This window comes from Bombina bombina, chromosome 3 (genome assembly GCF_027579735.1).
Source record: "Bombina bombina isolate aBomBom1 chromosome 3, aBomBom1.pri, whole genome shotgun sequence".
Taxonomy (NCBI): domain Eukaryota; kingdom Metazoa; phylum Chordata; class Amphibia; order Anura; family Bombinatoridae; genus Bombina; species Bombina bombina.
In genome coordinates this window covers 54,297,386-54,319,164 of record NC_069501.1, presented here as the reverse complement: position 1 = coordinate 54,319,164, position 21,779 = coordinate 54,297,386, and the positions used below count along the sequence as shown (strand labels likewise).

Sequence of the window (21,779 nt, the reverse complement as noted above, 5' to 3'; positions counted from 1 at the left end):
AGAATGAAGTGCTACACATAAATAGAATATAAGTGCTACACATAAGTAGAATGTACAGTATCTCATAAAAGTGAGTACACCCCTCACATCTCTTTAAATATTTTATTATATCTTTTCATGTGACAACACTGAGGAAATGACACTTTTCTACAATGTAAAGTAGTGAGTGTACAGCCCGTATAACAGTGTAAATTTGCTGTCCCCTCAAAATAAATCAACACACAGCCATTAATGTCTAAACCGTTGGCAACAAAAGTGAGAAAAAGTGGAAATGTCCAAATTGAGCCCAATTAGCCATTTTACCTCCCCAGTGTCATATGACTAATTAGTTTTACAGGGTCTTAGGTGTAAATGGGGAGCAGGCATTTTAAATTTGGTGTTATCGCTCTCACACTCTTTCATACTGGTCACTGGAAGTTCAACATGGCACCTCATGGCAAAGAACTCTCTGAGGATCTGAAAAAAAGAATTGTTGCTCTACATAAAGATGGCCTAGGCTATAAGAAGATTGCCAAGATCCTAAAACTGAGCTGCAGCACGGTGGTCAAGACCATACAGCGGTTTCACAGGACAGGTTCCACTCAGAACAGGACTCACCATGGTCAACCAAAGAAGTTGAGTGCACGTGCTCAGCGTCTTATCCAGAGGTTGTCTTTGGGAAATAGACGTATAAGTGCTGCCAGCATTGCTGCAGAGATTGAAGGGGTGGAGGGTCAGCCTGTCTGTCAGTGCTCAGACCATACGCCACACACTGCATCAAATTGGTCTGCATGGCTGTCCTCCCAGAAGGAAGCCTCTTCTAAAGATGATGCACAAGAAAGCCCGCAAACAGTTTGCTGAAGACAAGCAGACTAAGGACATGAATTACTGGAACCATGTCCTGTGGTCCAATTAGACTAAGATAAACTGATTTGGATCAGATGATGTCAAGCGTGTGTGGCGGCAACCAGGTGAGGAGTGCAAAGAGAAGTGTGTCTTGCTTATAGTCAAGCATGGTGGTTGGATTGTCATGGTCTGGATAGAAAATAGTGTATATGTGCGCTAGAAGAAAGCTATAGGGTTAATTGTAATTTCAAATATTTGATGTATATCAAATGATCATAAGTGAAATGAAAATATTTGCAAAATGTTTGCAAAAATGTGTGCAAAGTGTGTTTCCAAATTATTTGCCGATAGAAAATAGAAAATAATAAAATAGAAAATAATTTAAAAATGTGTTATTTGTGCTTACATGAAACAAAATCTTCAACAAAGGATAACTATTTCTGTGCTCACATGTAACAAAATCTTCAACAAAGAATATGCATTTTCAACAAAGGATAACTATGAGATCAAAAAATTGTTGAAAAAATGTGTTATTTGTGGTTTCATGAAACAAAATCTTTAACAAAGGATAACTTTAAAAAATAATAGAATTTTCAACAAAGGCTGACTATAATGTATCAAAAATAGTTGAATTAAAATGTGTTGTATGTTCTTACAGAAAACAAAATCTTCAACAAAGGACATCGGATTACCAAAAAAACAGTTTAATAAATATTTATAACAATCTTAAGATTGTATTGCTCATAAAAATTCTCTTTAAAATTTACATAATATGACCGGTCATTTCTTTAGTTTGATTGTACTATATTCGATCAAATACAAAAATACAAAAAAATATAAAAAATATAAAATTGCAAAATATTGCAAATACAATCAGTCTCAAAGCGCTTGAAAAGTCTCCTTTTGAGAATTCTCCTTTTGCAAAATGGAACCACCTGTATCAGTTAAATAGTTGGAATAGTAACTGAATAATAATGGTTCTAATTAAAAAGTCCAGCACTTAGGATTTTATCCTTTTTCATAGAAAGTTAAAAAAGTGTCCCTGTAGTATTGTGGTATTTTTAACTCTTTAAGCTTAATTCAAGTAGTAGGTGAGATGTTCTAAAATACCTTTATAAGAGTGTACTTGGAATTCACGTTAAAGTTCATTTAAGACTTTGTATACAGCTGATAGCGGTTTGCTAGCACACTCCATCCGGACTTTTACACCCCTTGTTAAAGTGCCTACCTCTTGCTTGATGTTGCTCTTTAGTTAATTACTTCTTTCTGATAATATGAAGAGAGCTTCAGCACGGGTGTCTGTGGAGTCTTGTGACGTCTGTTTAGCCCACTCACCGCTTCTCCAATGTGGTCTGTTTGATCCGTGTCACCTGATCCTAACACCAAGTCAGGAGGAATTTCAGGCGTATTGATACGTAATCTGTGAAGAAAATCCTTACTCTTCGCAGAGTTTGTGGATGAAAAAGTAGTCCCTTATAATCCGATATAATCCTTCTTCTGTATGCAATTTTCTTTTATAAAGGTACACCATCAACGCGTTTCACCGATACATGGCTTTATCAAGAATTTTTATGAGCAATACAATCTTAAGATTGTTATAAATATGTATTAAAGTTATCCTTTGTTGAAGATTTTGTTTTATGAAACCACAAATAACACATTTTTTTAAACTAATTTTTGATCTCATAGTTATCCTTTGTTTAAAATGCATCTTCTTTGTTGAAGATTTTGTTACATGCGAGCACATAAATAGTTATCCTTTGTTGAAGATTTTGTTTCATGCAAGCACAAATAACACATTTTTAAATTATTTTCCATTTTATTATTTTCTATTTTATATCAGCAAATAATTTGCAAACACACTTTGCACACATTTTTGCAAACATTTTGCAAATATTTTCATTTCACTTATGATCATTTGATATACATAAAATATTTGAAATTACAATTAACCCTATAGCTTTCTTCTAGCGCACATATACACTATTTTCTATCCAAAACCCCCCACTTTTTTTTACTGTTGTGAGAACAGGGAAGTACAGTATATGTAGCAAGGGTTTCAACTAGCGCTACACTAAAACACCTGTATTTTTCTGTAGTGTCATGGTCTGGGCCTGCATGAGTGCTACCAACACTGGGGAGCTACAGTTCATTGAGGAAACCATGAATGCCAACATGTACTGTGACATACTGAAGCAGAGCATGATCCCCTTCCTTCGGAGACTGGGCCGAAGGGCAGTATTCTAACATGATAACGACCCCAAACACACCTCCAAGATGACCACTGTCTTGCTTAAGAAGCTGAGGGTAAAGGTGTTGGACTGGCCAAGCATGTCTCCAGACCTAAACCCTATTGAGCATCTGTGGGGCATCCTCAAACGGAAGGTGGGGGAGCGCAAGATCTCTAACATCCACCAGCTCTGTGATGTCATCATGGAGGAGTGGAAGAGGACTCCAGAGGCAACCTGTGAAGATCTGGTGAACTCCATGCCCAAGAGGATTAAGGCAGTGCTGGAAAATAATGGTGGCCAAACAAAATATTGACACTTTGGGCCCAATTTGGACATTTCCACTTAAAGGTGTACTCACTTTTGTTGTCATAGGTTTCAACATTAATGGCTGTGTGTTGAGTTATTTTGAGGGGACAGCAAATTTGCACTGTTATACAGGCTGTACACTCACTACTTTACATTGTAGCAAAGTGTCATTTCTTCAGTATTGTCACTTAAAAGATATAATAAAATATTTACAAAAATATGAGGGGTGTACTTACTTTTGTGAGATATTTTAAGTTCTACACATAAATAGAATGTAAGTGCTACACATAAGTAGATTGTAGATTTGTATTTATACTTTTCTTATAGCTATGCATATTTATTTGTTTGATGCATATCAATCCCTTTAAATTCTTATCCAAAATGTATCTACAAAACTTCCAATAGACTTTAAAGTCCATTTTTGCAGAAGTAAGAAGTAAGATTTTCTAAAGGATTGCAATATATCACTGGGTGTATTTATAATATATTTAGGGGTCTATTTACAATTACATTTTTTTTTTACAAAATTCACTATTAAAGTCTACGGGATTATTGCACATAAATAATTTGATAAAGAACTGTAATCACTGTTTATTTTTCAAATATACTATACACACAGGCAGTAATAGACAGAGACATGTACTCACAGGCAGTAATAGACAGAGACATGCACTCAAAGACAGTAATTGACAGAGACATAAACACACAGACAGTAATAGACAGAGATATGCACTCACAGGCAGTAAGAGACAGAGACATGCACTCACAGGCAGTAATAGACAGAGACATGCACTCACAGACAGTAATTGACAGAGACATAAACACACAGACAGTAATAGACAGAGATATGCACTCACAGGCAGTAAGAGACAGAGACATGCACTCACAGGCAGTAATAGACAGAGACATGCACTCACAGACAGTAATTGACAGAGACATAAACACACAGACAGTAATAGACAGAGATATGCACTCACAGGCAGTAATAGACAGAGACATGTACTCACAGGCAGTAATAGACAGAGAAATGCACTGACAGACAGTAATATACATTATATTATCTAGTGTGGCACAAGTGCACATCTTCAACTAGGTATTTAAGCACTTTCTTTTTCTTTTCATTAGAATGTCACTTTAAGGTTATCTTCTAGAGAATCAATAATACTTACAAGTGTGAAGATTATATATCTAGAGTTGATGGACCCTCTGGTTCTTTATAGGTATACACACACAGGCAGTATTAGGCAGATACATGCACACACAGGCAGTAATAGTCAGATACATGCACACACAGGCAGCGATAGATAGGCATACACAGACACATGCAGTAATAAGCAGATACATGCACACACAGGCAGTAATAGTCAGATACATGCACACACAGGCAGTATTAGGCAGATACATGCACACACTGGCAGTAATAGGCAGATACATGCACACACTGGCAGTAATAGGCAGATACATGCACACACAGGCAGTAATAGGCAGATACATGCACACACAGGCAGTAATAGTCAGATACATGCACACACAGGCAGTATTAGGCAGATACATGCACACACAGGCAGTAATAGGCAGATACATGCACACACAGGCAGTAATAGGCAGATACATGCACACACTGGCAGTAATAGGCAGATACATGCACACACTGGCAGTAATAGGCAGATACATGCACACACTGGCAGTAATGGGCAGATGCATGCACACACATGTAGTAATCAGCAATTACATGCACACACAAGCAGTAATAGTCAGATACATGCACACACAGGCAGCGATAGATAGGCATACACAGACACATGCAGTAATCAGCAGATACATGCACACACAGGCAGTAATAGGCAGATACATGCACACACAGTCAGTAATAGGCAGATACATGAACACACTGGCAGTAATAGGCAGATACATGCACACTCAGGCAGGAATAGATAGGCACATACACACACACAGGCAGTAATAGGCAGATACATGCACACACAGGTAGGGGTAGATAGGCATACACACACACAGACAGTAATAGGCAGATACATGCACACACAGGCAGTAATAGGCAGATACACACACACAGGCAGTAATAGGCAGATACACACACACACAGGCAGTAATAGGCAGATACATGCACACACAGGCAGTAATAGGCAGATACACACACACAGGCAGTAATAGGCAGATACACACAGAGGCAGTAATAGGCAGATACATGCACACACAGGCAGTAATAGGCACACACACACACACACACACACACACACACACACAGGCAGTTATAGGCAGATACATGCACACACAGGCAGTAATAGGCAGATACATGCACACACAGGCAGTAATAGGCAGATACATGCACGCACAGGTAGTAATAGGCAGATACATACACACACACACACACAGGTAGTAATAGACACAGACATACACACACAGGCAGTAATAGGTAGATACATGCACACACAGGTAGGGATAGAAAGGCATACACACACACAGGCAGTAATAGGCATATACACACACACACACACACACACACACACACAGGCAGTGATAGGCAATTACATGCATACATAGTCAGGGATAGATATGTATACACACACACAGGTAGTAATAGGCAGATACATACACACACAGACAGTAATAGGCATATACATACACACACAGACAGTAATAGGCATATACATACACACACAGGCAGTAATAGACACACACAGGCAGTAATAGGCATATACATACACACACAGGCAGTGATAGGCAATTACATGCATACATAGGCAGGGATAGATAGGTATACACACACAGGCAGTGATAGGCAATTACATGCATACATAGGTAGGGATAGATAGGCATACACACACAGGCAGTAATAGGCAGATACATGCACACACAGGCAGGGATAGATAGGTATACACACACAGGCAGTAATAGGCAGATACATGCACACAGAGGCAGGGATAGATAGGCATACACACACAGGCAGTAATAGGCAGATACATGCACACACAGACAGTAATAGGCATATACACATACACAGGTAGTAATAGACAGAGACATGCACACACAGGCAGTAATAGGCAGATACATGCCCACTCAGGCAGTAATAGGCAGATACATGCACACACAGGTAGGGATAGATAGGCATACACACACACAGGCAGTAATAGGCAGATAAATGCATGCACAGGCAGTAATAGGCATATACATGCACACACAGGTAGGGATAGATAGGCATACACACACACACAAGCAGTAATAGGCAGATACAGGCACACACAGGCAGGGATAGATAGGCATACACACACACAGGCAGTAATAGGCAGATATATGCACACACAGGCAGTAATAGGCAGATACATGCACACATAGGCAGGGATAGATAGGGGCACACACACACACACACTCAGGCAGTAATAGCAGACACAACCACTCACACGTGAGTTTTTGAAAACTTGCCATTGTCATTATGGAGTAAATGACACATGCACACACCCATCACTATTAAGCATTTGTAAACAATAAGTAATTAAATAAAACAAAACAAAAAAAGGCATAATGTCAAAACCTGTTCCTTAGTATGTGGAAAACCAATTTTTATAAAGCATTTTTTTTTAATTAGCTCAGTAAAACGAAAAAATATGTACATATTATTATGTAAAGACCATAAAAAAAAATCACCTCTTTAGTGACACTGATCAGTGAAATAGGAGACGGCTTTCCTCAGGGTGATTCCTCTCCTTTTTACTTTCTGTTTTAGCTCTAAGTAGTTATCTGGTCTTAACACGCCTCCTTTGTGATCTTGTTGCCCCATTAGTATAAAGCAAAAAGTGTTGAGGGAAAATGTACTGGGTCTATAAATCAGAATTTGCAGAGCTTAATTTATTACTTATATTGGCTTGCCCTTAAATTTAAGAGTTGTGGCAGTTATATACACATTTATGTATAAGAGATGCAGAAAGAATTTGCAAAACAAAAGAAAAGACTGCCTGACTCTAGAGTAATTTTACATCAAACCCATGGTTAGAATTGTGTAACCAAAATGAATATCTTAAAATTTATCTCATAGAAAATGACCACTTATACCAAATAACTTTATTTGAGATAACAAAATAGTCCGACTGGACTGGAACTCACGCACACACACACACACACACACACACACACACACTGTTAAAACTAGCTTAAACTCTACTCTATTTGTTATTCCAGTACTAGTGAACACTGTACTGGAATAACAAATGTACATAAGTCAGAAAATTAATCTGATATTGTAACCATTAGGTGGCAAAAATGAGTAGCCATTGTCATAAGGTGTTGCCTATGGTTATAACTACCAATTTGTAAAAAGTGAAATGATAAAGATGTATACTTACTTAGCTCCTGCTTGTATAGCAAATAGCGGATGTGAGCGGATGAAACAAAAGTAACACTATGGAGTATATCCCCCGATGAAGCGTTATGTGAAACGTGCGTCAGGGGCACTCTAACGGGGTCATAGAACCTCTCTGTCTTTTAGATGCTTACTCAGTAAACAAATAACTTATATATACTGTTTCGATACAATACCATAGTCAGTATAACATTAATTACAGTCTCCGCTATAGAAGAGACTTTATCAGCTTAGCTCGTTGTTTCTCAGCAATCAGTCAGACAAATGTTAATATCAGCCTCCGCTATAGTAGAGGTTTTATTTGGAGTTCAGTATTATGTGTTTTTTTAATAATTCCGCTTAACGTTTAATACAAATATATTAATTTAGATATTGTTGTGTCATCGTTTGGGTAAATGTTATAATATCTAAAAGGGTTAAAAGACACTTGATAACTTACCAAGCTACTCTGAGCAACCCTACATATGTGGTTTATCTAAATTGTATGGTGCGAGCATTAGAGTGGCAAATATAATACTGATCCAGCGACTGATTTAATTCCTTATAATCTTTGAAATATATTATATATAGATTAACTTCTAGTATTTTGCCTCTCAAACATATACTTAAAATAAGCAGTTATATTTGATAATTGTGACTTTGGGAATAAGATATTCCTTTATTTTTAGAGGTGATACATTAAATATTCACAACATCAATTTGTTAAATGACATAGGTATAACTGAGTCACAATATATACATGTGAGCTATTTGTAACAGTATTTCATTGGGGGATATACTCCATAGTGTCACTTTTGTTTCATCCGCTCACATCCGCTATTTGCTATACAAGCAGGAGCTAAGTAAAGTATACATCTCCATCATTTCACTTTTTACAAACTGGTAGTTGTAACCATAGGCAACATCTTATGACAAGGGCTACTCATTTTCGCCACCTAATGGTTACAATATCAGATTAATTTTCTGACTTATGCACATTTATTATTCCAGTATGGTGTTCACTAGTTACAGAGTTTAAGCTAGTTTTAACAGTGTGTGTGTGTGTGCGTGAGTTCCAGTCCAGTCGGACTATTTTGTTGTCTCAAATAAAGTTATTTGGTATAAGTGGTCTTTTTCTATGAGATACATATTAAGATATTCATTTTGGTTACACAATTCTAACCATGGGTTTGATGTAAAACTACTCTAGAGTCAGGCAGTCTTTTCTTTTGTTTTGCAAATTCTTTCTGCATCTCTTATACATAAATGCCTCATTAGTATGACTGACATCCAATGCAGCCAATTAACAGCTTCCTTTAAAATATATATATTTTATGTATATGCTTGTTATCTGTGTATTTTAACCTTTGCTATACCAGTAGTTTATCAAGCAAGCACTGCCACTTTAACACAATAAAACAATTTTTTTTAAATAAAATATTTTTTTAAAGTGCTCCCCACTGCTCCCTATTGCACCCCGGGCCACTGCCCGGTCTGGCTGCCCCTAGAAACGGCCCTGCCTCTTTGATTATCTGTATCTAAGCCTCTGCAGAATGCCCCCTTATCTCAGTTCTTTTGACATACTTGCATTTTAGCCAATCAGTGCTGACCCATAAATAACTCCAGTGAGCACAATGTTATCTATATAGCACTTGTGATGAGAGTGGGAAGTGACGTCACCAGATTGGGGGCGGGGCTTAGGTCAGTTTGTCTGTGTCACAGTTAGTTAGTGAGATCAATGCTACAAGAGGTGTATTTCCATGCTCTACAATAAAATAGAGCTGTACCATCTTTGCTGTGTCCTGCATGTGTCCTGCATCTCATGACATGGTGTCAGAAGTTCTTGCCTGCGCTTCTGTTTCCTGATCGATGACGATGTCAAAGTTTATCCCACCTGAGCCTTTTGACTTCTCTCAGCCTGTAGCTTGGCCCACATGGCAACAGTGGTTTCAGAGCTTCAGGATCGCTTCCAAGCTGGACAAGGAGAGTGGTGAAGTACAAGTTAATTCTCTTTTATACTCTATGGGGAAAGATGTGGAGCCTGTGTTCAATGCTTTTACTTTCCAAGAAGGGGAAGAATTTGACTTTGAAATAGTTATGAATAAACTCAGTGCCCACTTTGTGCTAAAAAGAAATGTGATTCATGAGAGGGCTAGTTTTCACAAACGTGCTCAGCGTATGGGAGAATCTGTGGAGTCATTTGTGCGCAGCCTGTATGAACTAGCTGAATTCTGTGAGTTTGGTGTTGCTAAAGAAGAGCAAATCAGAGACAGAATGGTTATTGGAATTGCAGATGCTGAAGTCTCACTGAAGCTACAGTTAGAGTCTGATTTAACATTAGATGGGGCTATTAGGATGGCCCGCCAGATTGAACTGGTGAAAAAGCAAAGTGCTGATCTGAGGTCTGAGAGTATTGTGGATGAAGTGCAGCAGTTCAGGAGAGCTGCTAGTGAAAGGCACAGTGTGAGCGGTAGACCTAGGGCAACAGATAGGCCCAGAAGTGTATGGGCGCAGCATGCCCGATGCACATGGTGCAACCGTGCCTATGATCAGAGTGTCATATGCCCTGCTAAAGACAAAAGATGTAGAAAATGTAACAGGATGGGCCATTATGAAGTGGTGTGTAAGACTGAATATATTAAGGAGATGCAGGTGGATAGTGACCAGGAGGGTCAAGAAGTGTCCTTTGTTGGGTCTGTTGTTGAACGGCCAGGTTCAGAAGATGATTGGAGGGCTACCCTTACTGTAATGGGAGCCAAAGTTGCCTTTAAGATTGACACAGGAGCAGACATCACTGTAATGTCTCTTGCAGCGTTCATAAAACTGCCTCGACAGCCCCAGCTGGCGAAAGTTACAACAAAAGTCGATAGTCCTGGTGGCCGCATTGATTGTGCGGGGAAATTTCTTGCCAGCTGCGAGTACAACTAAAGGAAATTCACCATGTGGGTGCATGTGATTAGAGGTCAGTGTGTTAACAACTTATTGAGCAGAAAAGCAGCCTGTGGTTTGGGCCTAGTGGCCAGAGTAAATGAGATCTCATAAGATATGTTTGGTGAATTGGGCCTACTGAATTGCATCCCAGTCTGTATATCACTTAAAGGTGACGCAGTCCCATACATTATTACCGATCCCCACAGAATTCCGTTCCCACTTATGCCTCAAGTGGAGAAGGAGCTTCTGTGTATGAAGAATATGGGGGTTATTGAAGAGGTTGTTAAAGCAACTGACTGGTGTGTCCCCATTGTGCCCGTTGCAAAGAAAAACGGAAGGTACGCGTCCGCGTAGCCTTGAAAAGCCTGAATGAGGCGGTGAAGAGAGAGAGCTATGTGCTGCCGACACTTGAAGACATAGCTCCGAAATCGGCAGGGGCGAAGTTCTTCTCTACATTGGATGCTTCTAGTGGCTTCTGGCAGATACCTCTAGATCCAAAGTGCCGCAAACTGACTACTTTCATTACACCAGTAGGTCGGTTTTGTTTTTGCAGACTCCCCTTTAGGATATCCTCTGCTCCTGAAATCTTCCAAAGAGAAATGAGTTCTCTCCTAAGAGACCACATGGGCACGGCAGTCGTTAAGGACGACATCTTACTGTATGGGTCTACATTGGAGGAACATGATCAGAGATTGAGCTGTGTGCTGCAGACTATCAAAGAGTCTGGGCTGAAGCTAAACAAAGAGAAATGAGTTCTCTCCTAAGAGACCACATGGGCACGGCATTCGTTAAGGACGACATCTTACTGTATGGGTCTACATTGGAGGAACATGATCAGAGATTGAGCTGTGTGCTGCAGACTATCAAAGAGTCTGGGCTGAAGCTAAACAAAGAGAAATGCCATTTTGGGAAAGCTGAGTTATGTTACTTTGGGCATATCATCAATGGGGATGGCATCAAGCCAGACCCAGAGAAAATGTGTCCTATTGAAAAGATGAAAAATCCTTCTGATGTACATGAGCTGAGACAAATATTGGGCCTTGTAAATTATGTGGGCAGGTTCCTTCTAGATTTATCCACAATACTACACCCTATCCCAGAGTTGCTAAAGAAAGATGTTGCCTGGGTCTGGGGACCTTCACAGGAAGAATCTTTTATGCAGGTCTACGACCCTTCCAAAAAGAATGTGATTAGTGCTGATGCGAGCAGTTATGGGTTAGGGGTCGCCCTCCTGCAGCTGAATGAAAACAAACTACAGCCCATCGCTTACTGTTCCCGTACACTGACGGCTGCTGAGTCAAAACGGCTGCTGAGTCAAAATATGCCCAAATTGAGAAAGCGTGCCTGGCTGCAGTTTGGGCCTGTGAGCACTTTCAACGTTACCTAGTGGGTTTAGAGAAATTTAATCTGGAGACTGATCACAAACCGCTAGTCCCTCTAATCAATTCCTATGATATTGACAAAACACCCCTAAGATGCCAGATACTTCTAATGAGGCTGCTCAGATTCAACGTTTAGGCAGTGCATGTTCCGGGTAAACAACTGGTTGTGGCGGATACACTATCCAGGCTCCTGCTGGCTGCTGCTGAAGAGTCTTCAACAGAATCAGATGTGAAAGTGTATGTAGATTCAGTTCTGGCCTCCAAATCCACTTCTTCAGGGAAGCTAGAACAAATAAAGAAAGAGACATATTAGATACAGACCTTCAAGAAGTTATAAAGTACATAAAAGAAGGTTGGCCCAAGAGTCGGGCAGCCTGGATGTCTTTAAGTTCTTACCAGTCAGAAAGTTCACAGCTCACGGAGCTGGATGGGTTGGTGCTGTTCCTGGACTGCATTGTTATTCCTGTTAGCATGCAGCAGGAGATGTTAAACAGGATTCACAATGGCCACTTAGGCATTACAAAGTGCAGAGAAAGGGCAGCTACGGCTGTATGGTGGCCTGGAATCAGTTCCGACATTGCAAGCCATGTGTCTAAATGTGCCTTTTGCCAGGAACGCCGGCCTACTCAGAGAAGGGAGCCCTTGATTTCTACTCTGCTGCCTGCAGGCCAGTGGCAGAAAATAGCTGCTGATTTGTGTGAACTGCACTGGAAAAAGTTCTTAGTCGTGATCGACTACTATTTCAGGTATTTGGAAATTGCACCTTTGAATGAAATCACAAGTCAAGCCGTTATCACTCATCTCAAGAGCTTGTTCGCCCGGTGGGGCATACCAATGGAGCTGGTGAGTGATAACGGAATGCAGTTCGCTTCTACAGATTTCAGTTCTTTCATCACGGAATTTGATTTTATACATTCCACGTCAATCCTCATTACCCGCAGGCGAACGGAATGGCTGAAAGGGCAGTTCAAACAACAAAATTCATTTTAAAGCAATCTGAGCCGTACCTGGCCCTCTTGTCCTATAGGGTGACGCCCATTCAAGCCACAGGGTTTAGCCCGGCACAGCTGATGCTAGGACGCCAGATTCGCACCACCTTTCCTTCTGTGGGTGTCTTCCAGCCAACTAGCTCTATTCCTCGGGACGAAGTCCTTAGGAGGGATGAAGAGGCAAAAAGGGGCTATCGATTCTTCTACGACAGAAGACATTCTGTGAGGCCCTTGCAGGAGCTCAATGCGGGGCAAAATGTCAGAATTAAACTGGATGATGAGAAGAAATGGAAGACGCCTGCTACAGTAATTGGACGCTCTCCAGAATCAAGGTATTATGTAGTCCTTACTGATGGAGGGACAGTTACATGCCGTAACCGAAAACATCTTCAGCCTGTACCTGAGAGTTTGGAACTGGATGCCTCAGTACCACCGCCGGTGGGATCCCCTGTTCTAAAAGGGGTGCCTTCCCCTCAGCAAGATCACAGCGGGGATATGTCTTTGCCTCCAGCGGACTCTCAATCGCCTTCTTCTGTATCAGAGGACAGTTCATGTAGAGTTACATCAAGCGGAAGAGTGGTGAAACTTCCGGCCCGATATCGGGATTAACTTTAGTTAGAACAGTGACCGGAAGTATGGGCAGAATAATCCCATGGTCACTGTGGACTAGTTTAGTCTACCCCGATGTTCAAGTCAGGATGTAATTCATGTTGTTTATATTTTCTGTAACTTGTTATTTGTTATATACTATACAAAATTGTTGTTGTATACTTTGTTATTTGTTATATTCAAATGGAAAAAAAAATGTATGCTTTGTCCTTTGAAAGGGGGGAAGATGTGATGAGAGTGGGAAGTGACGTCACCAGATTGGGGGCGGGGCTTAGGTCCGTTTGTCTGTGTCGAAGTTACTTAGTGAGATCAATGCTACCAGATTTATGTTTCCATGCTCTGCAATAAAATAGAGTTGTACCATCTTTGCTGTGTCCTGCATGTGTCCTTCATCTCATGACAGCACTTATGAACTAGCGCTGTCTGGCTGTTAAAAACTGTCAAAAAGCACTGAGATAAGAAGCGCCTTCAAGGGCTTAGAAATTAGTATAGAAGCCTACCTAGGTTTAGCTCTCAACAAAGAATACCAAGAGAAAAAAAGCTAATTTGATGATAAAAGTAAATTTGAAAGTTGTTTAAAACTGCATGTCCTATCTGAATCATGAAAGATTAATTTTGACTTTACTATCCCTTTAAACTAACAGCCTCAAGAGAATATCTGCATTATTTCCCTGAAGTTAATGCTGACTTTTTTTATTCCTTACTGGTCACACAGGATAAACAGCGCCCAGGGACTGGAGATCAAGAGTCTGGGTGGGCGATCTATGCTAGTGGTGGCTAATGTCACTGAGGAGCACTATGGAAACTATACCTGTGTGGCTACAAACAAGCTGGGAGTCACCAACACTAGCCTATACCTGTACAGTGAGTATTTTATCCATGTGGCAGTAATACCTGGACGCTTCTCATGGTAAAGTCACTTATCATGATGAAATAGTTACTATGGGATCATGCATTGGTCATTTGGCAAAATCAGCGCCGGCACTTGCAAGAAAATCTTATTTTATTATGTTATCTTGTAAGATATGAAAAAAAACTTCTATGTAATGTATTTTATTAATCAGAACCTGAAGTCTGTATTTACTAGTTTTGTGTCATGTGTGAGTATTTAATCATATAGGGAATATATACAGAGGGTAAAGCCTAAATGTAATGTGTAGGATATATTATAGGGATTTGCCCTTTACCTCGTTCTTCATATTCTTCAGAAGATCAGGGAACAGGTTATCTTCAATTTCACATTTAGGGCTTGATTTATCAGGCTGATGTGGACAGGGGCGTACATATTGCCTGAATGTAAGATTGCAAGCGAGTGCTATTTTGGGTTTGCGTGCAATCCCACCTCTGCCTGTGCACAGCCAATCACGTGCGGGCAGGGGCTGTCAATCTCCTCAATCGGACGAGGCTGGGGAGATTTAAATTCTCCACCTAAGAGGTGGAGAAGAGTCTAGGAAGCAGAGGTCTAATGACCGCTGCTTGATAAATACTGACTGCAGGTTCTCTTGTGAGAATCTTCAGTTGTAGGCCGGTGAAGGGCTTGATAAATCGAGCCCTTATTAATACGCTAGTTACTATTAGGAAATGAGTCCTCTTGTGCAACCTGCCCCCTGCCTCTCACGCAACCAAATGTACAAGAGTAGAGAATGTCAATCACCATAAACGAGCAAGAATCTGGGAGATTTTTCCGGCCACATCTAAGGCAGTTTCTTAAATTTGTGGTTGCAGTCTCGATTATAAGACCCTGCACTGCAAAACTACAAAATCTGGCAATGCAGCTTAATAAATTGTGCATTAAATTTGTGATATCTCACAATATTTTGATCAGTGTCATTTCGGTGACAAACCTCATGGGGATACTACTATATGTAAAATAATAAATAAAAATAAATTAAAGGTACATTCATTTCTGTCTCACATAAAAAAAGAATTAATGGCGACATTTTTTTCATAAAAAAGATTAAATTGAAGCTGTTTAAACTGATATTGAAGCAAACAGGAAATTGAGGTTAGTGTACAACCGATACCCAAATGGCTAGGACGTTCCATGCCGTCCTAACGGCGCTAAAGCCCAGCGCAGTTAGGGCGGAATGGAACATCCTGACCGCAGGATGGGGTTAAAACAGTCATAGCTTTTACAATAAGAATTTTAGATAATGCAAGTGTATTGCAAAAAGTTCTGCTCAAGACTAAAAATCACTGATGTGCATTTAAAATTTAGATGGAATGTCCTTTTAAAGATACTCTAGATCTAATTATAATACGTTAAATTAGCCCTTACTTAAAGGGCCATAATACCCAAATGTTTAAACACTTGAAAGGGATGCAGCATAGCTGTAAAAAGCTGTCTAGAAAATATCACCTGAACATCTCTATGTAAAAAAGAAAGATATTTTACCTCAAAAGTTCCTCAGTAGCCACCTCCCATTGTAAAGGATTTCTAAGCAGCATTTTAGTGTGTCTGTCCTAGGACAGCAGAAGGGATGAGCATTGTGCACTCTCATATTATTTCACCAATCAGGTAAAGGAAGCTTACTATGAAATCTCATGAGAGTTAAGTCAAATCTCATGAGATCACAGTAAAAGAGTTCATGACCTCAGCACTGCTGATGCTGATTGGCTGCTGTTCATTTCTTCATTTTTTTTTAAATTTTTTTACCTGCAGCTGGGAGCAGCTGAGTATAGCTTTTTACACAGAACTTACTCTGCTGAGCTGAGGAGATTGTGAGGTAAAATATCTTCCTTTTTTACATAGAGATGCTCAGGTGATATTTTCCTGTCAGCTTTTTACAGTTATACTGCATCAATTTCAAGTGATTTAGCATATGAGTATTATGTCCCTTTAATACAGAATTATAATTTATTTATTTGTAAATCACAACAGAATTCCCATGTGCTGAATACATGACCACTACCATAAGGCTTATGAATAACCACAATTTATGCATCATTGGACTTGCCAAGAAAAGTGAACTATTCCTGCTGTGATACACATTAATCTCTCACTATAATGATAGATGTTGCATATACCATTATGCTAATCTTACATTTTAAAATGTAAATCATCTGTACATTAAAAAGAAATGCAAGATCACTTTTCAGGAAACAGAATGAGACCAGATGGCAGCTCTGTGTATTTCTCTGCTGCTATGGTCTATGTCACGTCCTCTCATGAGTACTGTATTTGGTAAACAAATATTGTTTATGTGTGAGTGTATGTGCACATATGTGTATCTAAATGTTTGTGTATGTGCATGTGTTTCTGTGTGTGTATATGTGTGTATTTATGTATGTATGTATATGTGTGTTTGTGTGTGTATTTGTGTGCGTATATGTATGTGTCTATGTATATATGTATGTCTGTGAGTGTGTGTGTGCATATGTATGTATATTTGTGATATGTGTGTATATATATGTGTGTGTGTGTGTGTTTGCATGTGTGTATATTTGTGTGTGTTTCTCTATATGTGTTCATATGTATTTCTCTATATGTGTAAACATTTATATGCGTGCATTTGTTTGTATAAGTGTGTGTGTGTGTGTGTGTGTATATGTGTGTCTATATGTACAGTATGTGTGTGTATATTTGTATGTGTTTATATGTACATGTGTTTGTATAAATTTATATGTTTATATGTATTTTTCATATTTTGTTAAAGGGACAAGGAACTCAACATTCAACTTCTATGTGATATATATATATATATATATATATATATATATATATATATATAAAATCTTTTAATTTATTCTTGGATCCTTTGTCGGGCTTGGGATTGTGCACGTCTATATGACGATACTATATGGCAGCATTATTTGAAACAATATTTGTAACAATTTTATACATATAATGCTAAACACGTGCACACTCCTGAGTCTATCTCAGTATGCTCTCATGGAAATGAGCTAACAAATGATACCAAGAGAAATAGGCACATTTTGGTATTATTAATAAACTGTAGAGTTTTATTTTCACTTACAATGTATCTGAATTATGTAAGTTTTTTTTACTTAAATGTCCCTTAAAGGGACAGCAAAGCAAAAATTAAGCTTTCATAATTCAGATAGAGCTTGTTATTTTAAATAGCTTTCCAATTTACTTCTATTATCTAATTTGCTTCATTCTGCTGGTATACTGTGTTGAAAAGCATTCCTTAGTATGCTCAGCTTTACTGGGAGCTAGATGCTGATTGGTAGCTGCAATATATACCTGTTGTCATTGGATCGCCTGATGTGTTTAACTAACTCCCAGTCATGCAATACTATTCCTTGGACAAAGGATACTAAAAGAATGAAGCAAATTACATAATTGAGGTAAATTGGAAAGTAGTCTAAAAAACATGTTCTATCTGAACCCTGAAAGAAATAATTTGGGTTTAATGTCCCTTTAAATACATTGTGTTATCTTTAGACTTGGCCTATTCATCTATCTGGCATTACTTTTAATTAATGTCATAAGCATTTTTCCAGTAGTAATGGTGTAGCCCAATTACAGCAACTTCATAAAGTACTAATACCACATTTCACCTTTACTTTCGCTATATCAGTTTACTTGTTGCACCCCTCAATGCCAGAAACAGCTCCTATTCACTACTTGCGGCTTACCATACGAAGGCCTTGCAAGAGAAAGACACAGGAATATCTATTCTTTAAAAATGCATCTCCAAATTGGCATACAATGCATTTTGTGGATGATAACGAGTCTAAAAAGAGATTATAATAATTGCATGATTATTCTGTATTATTCATTACCATAGAGATGAGTTCATTGTGCAAATACAGTTGATATTACAATTGCAGTTTTGTGTTTATATAACTTCTGCTTTGAACTAAATAATTTATAGGAAAAGTTACCAATAGGAAATATTGACAGCAAACATTCAATAATAAATAAGTCAACTCTTCCTCTTGAGTCCTACAGCATTGATTTCCACATCCTTCTCAGTATTGATCTCTGATGGCTGCCAAAGACGAATATTGACAGTAGAAATAATAACAAAAAGATCTTTTTGCTTTATCTTCTAAAGCCTACCTACAACACTATAATGATTACTAGTACCTTTTTTTAGATAACATAAACAATGCATTTGTCATTTAACGAAAACCTTTGTGTATTTGGAATTCTTTTGATATCTAAATGCAATTTCCTTTCAGTCATTGATAATCATATGATCAATATTCAAACGTAAACACTATATAAATAGAAAGGATAAAAAAAAACACACCCTGATTTGTATTTACTGAATTCTAAAAGTTTCCAGGAAGGCAGCAAAAACATAGCAATAGCATGCAAAGGGTTAAATGGACATACTGTGTATCCCCGGGGTACTATTATGCAGTGGTTTTGAATACAGTACATTGAAAAAGACTGCATTAGTGCATATGTCACCGCCCCTGAAGTTCACTGATTGGTAGGTGTGCTCTGTGAACAAAGCGTACCTTGCAATCTGCTCCTGAATATTTATTTAGTGACCCTAAATCAATATATGAATATGATATGCACTCACTCGATTGTATATATATATATATATATATATATATATATATATAATGTATTTATTTATACTTCTGCTATTAATCAAATATTTATTCCAAGGATGCATTTAATATGAATAGTTCATGGATCACTGCACTTTACCTGCAACTTAGAGAAGAAGTTTTTTTCTACCATATTTTGACATAGGTTTTTGGCTGATATATCTAAAAAAAACTTTAAGAGCTTTTAAGAGTAATTTGCAAAGGGTGCTAAAAACTGCAATTCATTTTTAATGTGTTAAGTGCTTTCCATTTTCCCATCAACCCCAGCAAATCATTTAGTTAGACAGGTGTTTAACTGCTCATTACCTAAGGAGTAGTGTTTGCATTGGTGCATCAAAACATTGTGTCAGATGTGATAGAAAACCTTCCTTATTAAACTGCCGGTGGGATTTAGAACACCACATGTCAAGGTCATAAAAACAGTCTGTTGAATTAATACAAAGTATTTTGCTTTGCATATGTAAAATATAAAAATGAGACCAGATATATCTGAATATCACGTCTGTATTAAAAAAAAAAAAAAAAATTATATATTTTTGGGCATTTAATATTTGTGAAATATACAGCACATATTTTCTGTAAAACTCTGAACTTTAATCATTGTTAAAATATAATACCACAAGGACCAGTGCAGAAAACAAAAATAAACTGCAAACAAACAAAATCCTGACACATTTCAATATGACTAAGGGCAGAATGCTCAGTAAATATTTCAGCCAAATGACAGCTGCTCGAAAGTTTGATATTTTTGAATAATTTAATCTCATTGAAAGGAAATAAAAGAAAACTAGCACTGTTTTGATAAAAAAAAAACTGTTCTTAGATATATAAATATATACTTAAATGAACAGAAGTAAAACAAATATATAAAAACTATGCTGTTTGCAAGAAAAACAGGTTTGAAACAAAATAAATAAACGTATTTTGAAACATCTAATTGAGCTGCTAAATCTCTTGTGTCAAATGGATGTTAATTAAATGAACAATAAATGTACCATAAAATGTTTAATTAAAGGGACGTTACTTGCATGCTTCATAACTTGAAAGAGACGTAAAATGTATTATGAGTCAAAGGTACTTAACACCTGGGAGTTTAATGTTTTATGTATTGTTTAACTGATATTTTGTAAGATTTCAATGCTATTACATTTTTTTAAAAAACAGAACACATTTTAATTCAATGTATTCCTAATAAGGGTATTTAAAAAAGAAACATACAAAATATCTGACATTACGCAGAGAAGATATAAAATAGCATTGAAATCTTACAAAATATCAGTTAAACAATACATATAACATTAACACAACACAATTTAAAATAAATGATATTGTTTATTATTATTATAACATTAAAATAAATGTTAAACAGTTCTTAAAAGAAGGTAATAAGACATAAAAGGGGCGTGAAATATGGAAAAGAGTGTGCGGATAGGGTGGAAATATTGGGAGGATAGTGGGCGGGGATCTGAATATAAAGGGGTGGGATCTGCATATAAAGGGGGTGGGGTTTTGCATATAAAGGGGCGTGGTACCTGACAACTTAGGTTTTACAAGATATCCCTATTTGTACTACTTACATATATACAAACACACAGCTAAATATGCATACACATACACATATGCACGCATACCTACACACACACACACACACATATATATATATATACAGATACATACACACACATATACTTACACACACATAAATATACACATATACTTACACAGACACATATACACATATGCACACATACATACACATACATATATATATATATATATATATATATATATATATATACACACAGACACATACATACATACACATATACTTACACACACATAAATATACACATATATTTACACAGACACATATGCACACATACATACACACACACACACACACATATATATATATATATATTATATATACACACAGATACATACATACACATATACTTACACACACATAAATATACACATTTACTTACACAGACACACAAACATATACAATCATGTACACACACACATGGAGTCACATACACAGTTTGTAGAGCAATTTTCCTGTTTTAAGACAGTTAACCTCTTGCTGATTTATTCTGAGCACAGATACAAGATCAGACAAGCAGAGAGCATTATGTGTACAGCAGAATGCAGAGCAATGCATGCATACAATCCTGATATGCACAGTGTATTTGGTAATGCACAGAGCAGAGCACACAATATGATGAGTTCAGTGCATGAGCTGATTTATAGGCATATTATGTGCACAGTTCACAGAGTATATTAAATCTTAGACAAACAACAGGTATTGGCACACATCCAAGCACTTAAGTCCACATATACTCTTTTTACATATTAATTTCATATTTAAATATTCTGCAAATAATTTTGCTACTAAATATTCTTTGGGATCTTAGTCAAACAATATGGCCATATTCTGCTCAGCCAGTCACCAGTTACAAGGTGTCCCAAGATTGACTGGTCCTAACACTATACAGTTTAGCTTTGCTGGGCTGAATCATTTGATTCTAATATTAAATACAGAATTCCAACAGAATGAAACTCCCTAGCTTTATATATATATATATATATATATATATATATATATATATATATA

At 37.7% G+C, this 21,779-nt stretch overlaps 1 protein-coding gene across 2 annotated transcripts in view; it reads left to right on the top strand.

Annotated features, from left to right (window-relative positions):
- LSAMP (limbic system associated membrane protein) overlaps positions 1-21,779 on the top strand; it is a 1,151,692-nt gene that overhangs the window by 1,024,946 nt on the left and 104,967 nt on the right. For both annotated transcript variants that reach the window (XM_053705841.1, XM_053705842.1), the window contains exon 6: positions 14,343-14,491. In XM_053705841.1, the coding sequence (XP_053561816.1) occupies positions 14,343-14,491 (149 nt within the window). The remainder of the gene's footprint in view (positions 1-14,342; positions 14,492-21,779) is intronic.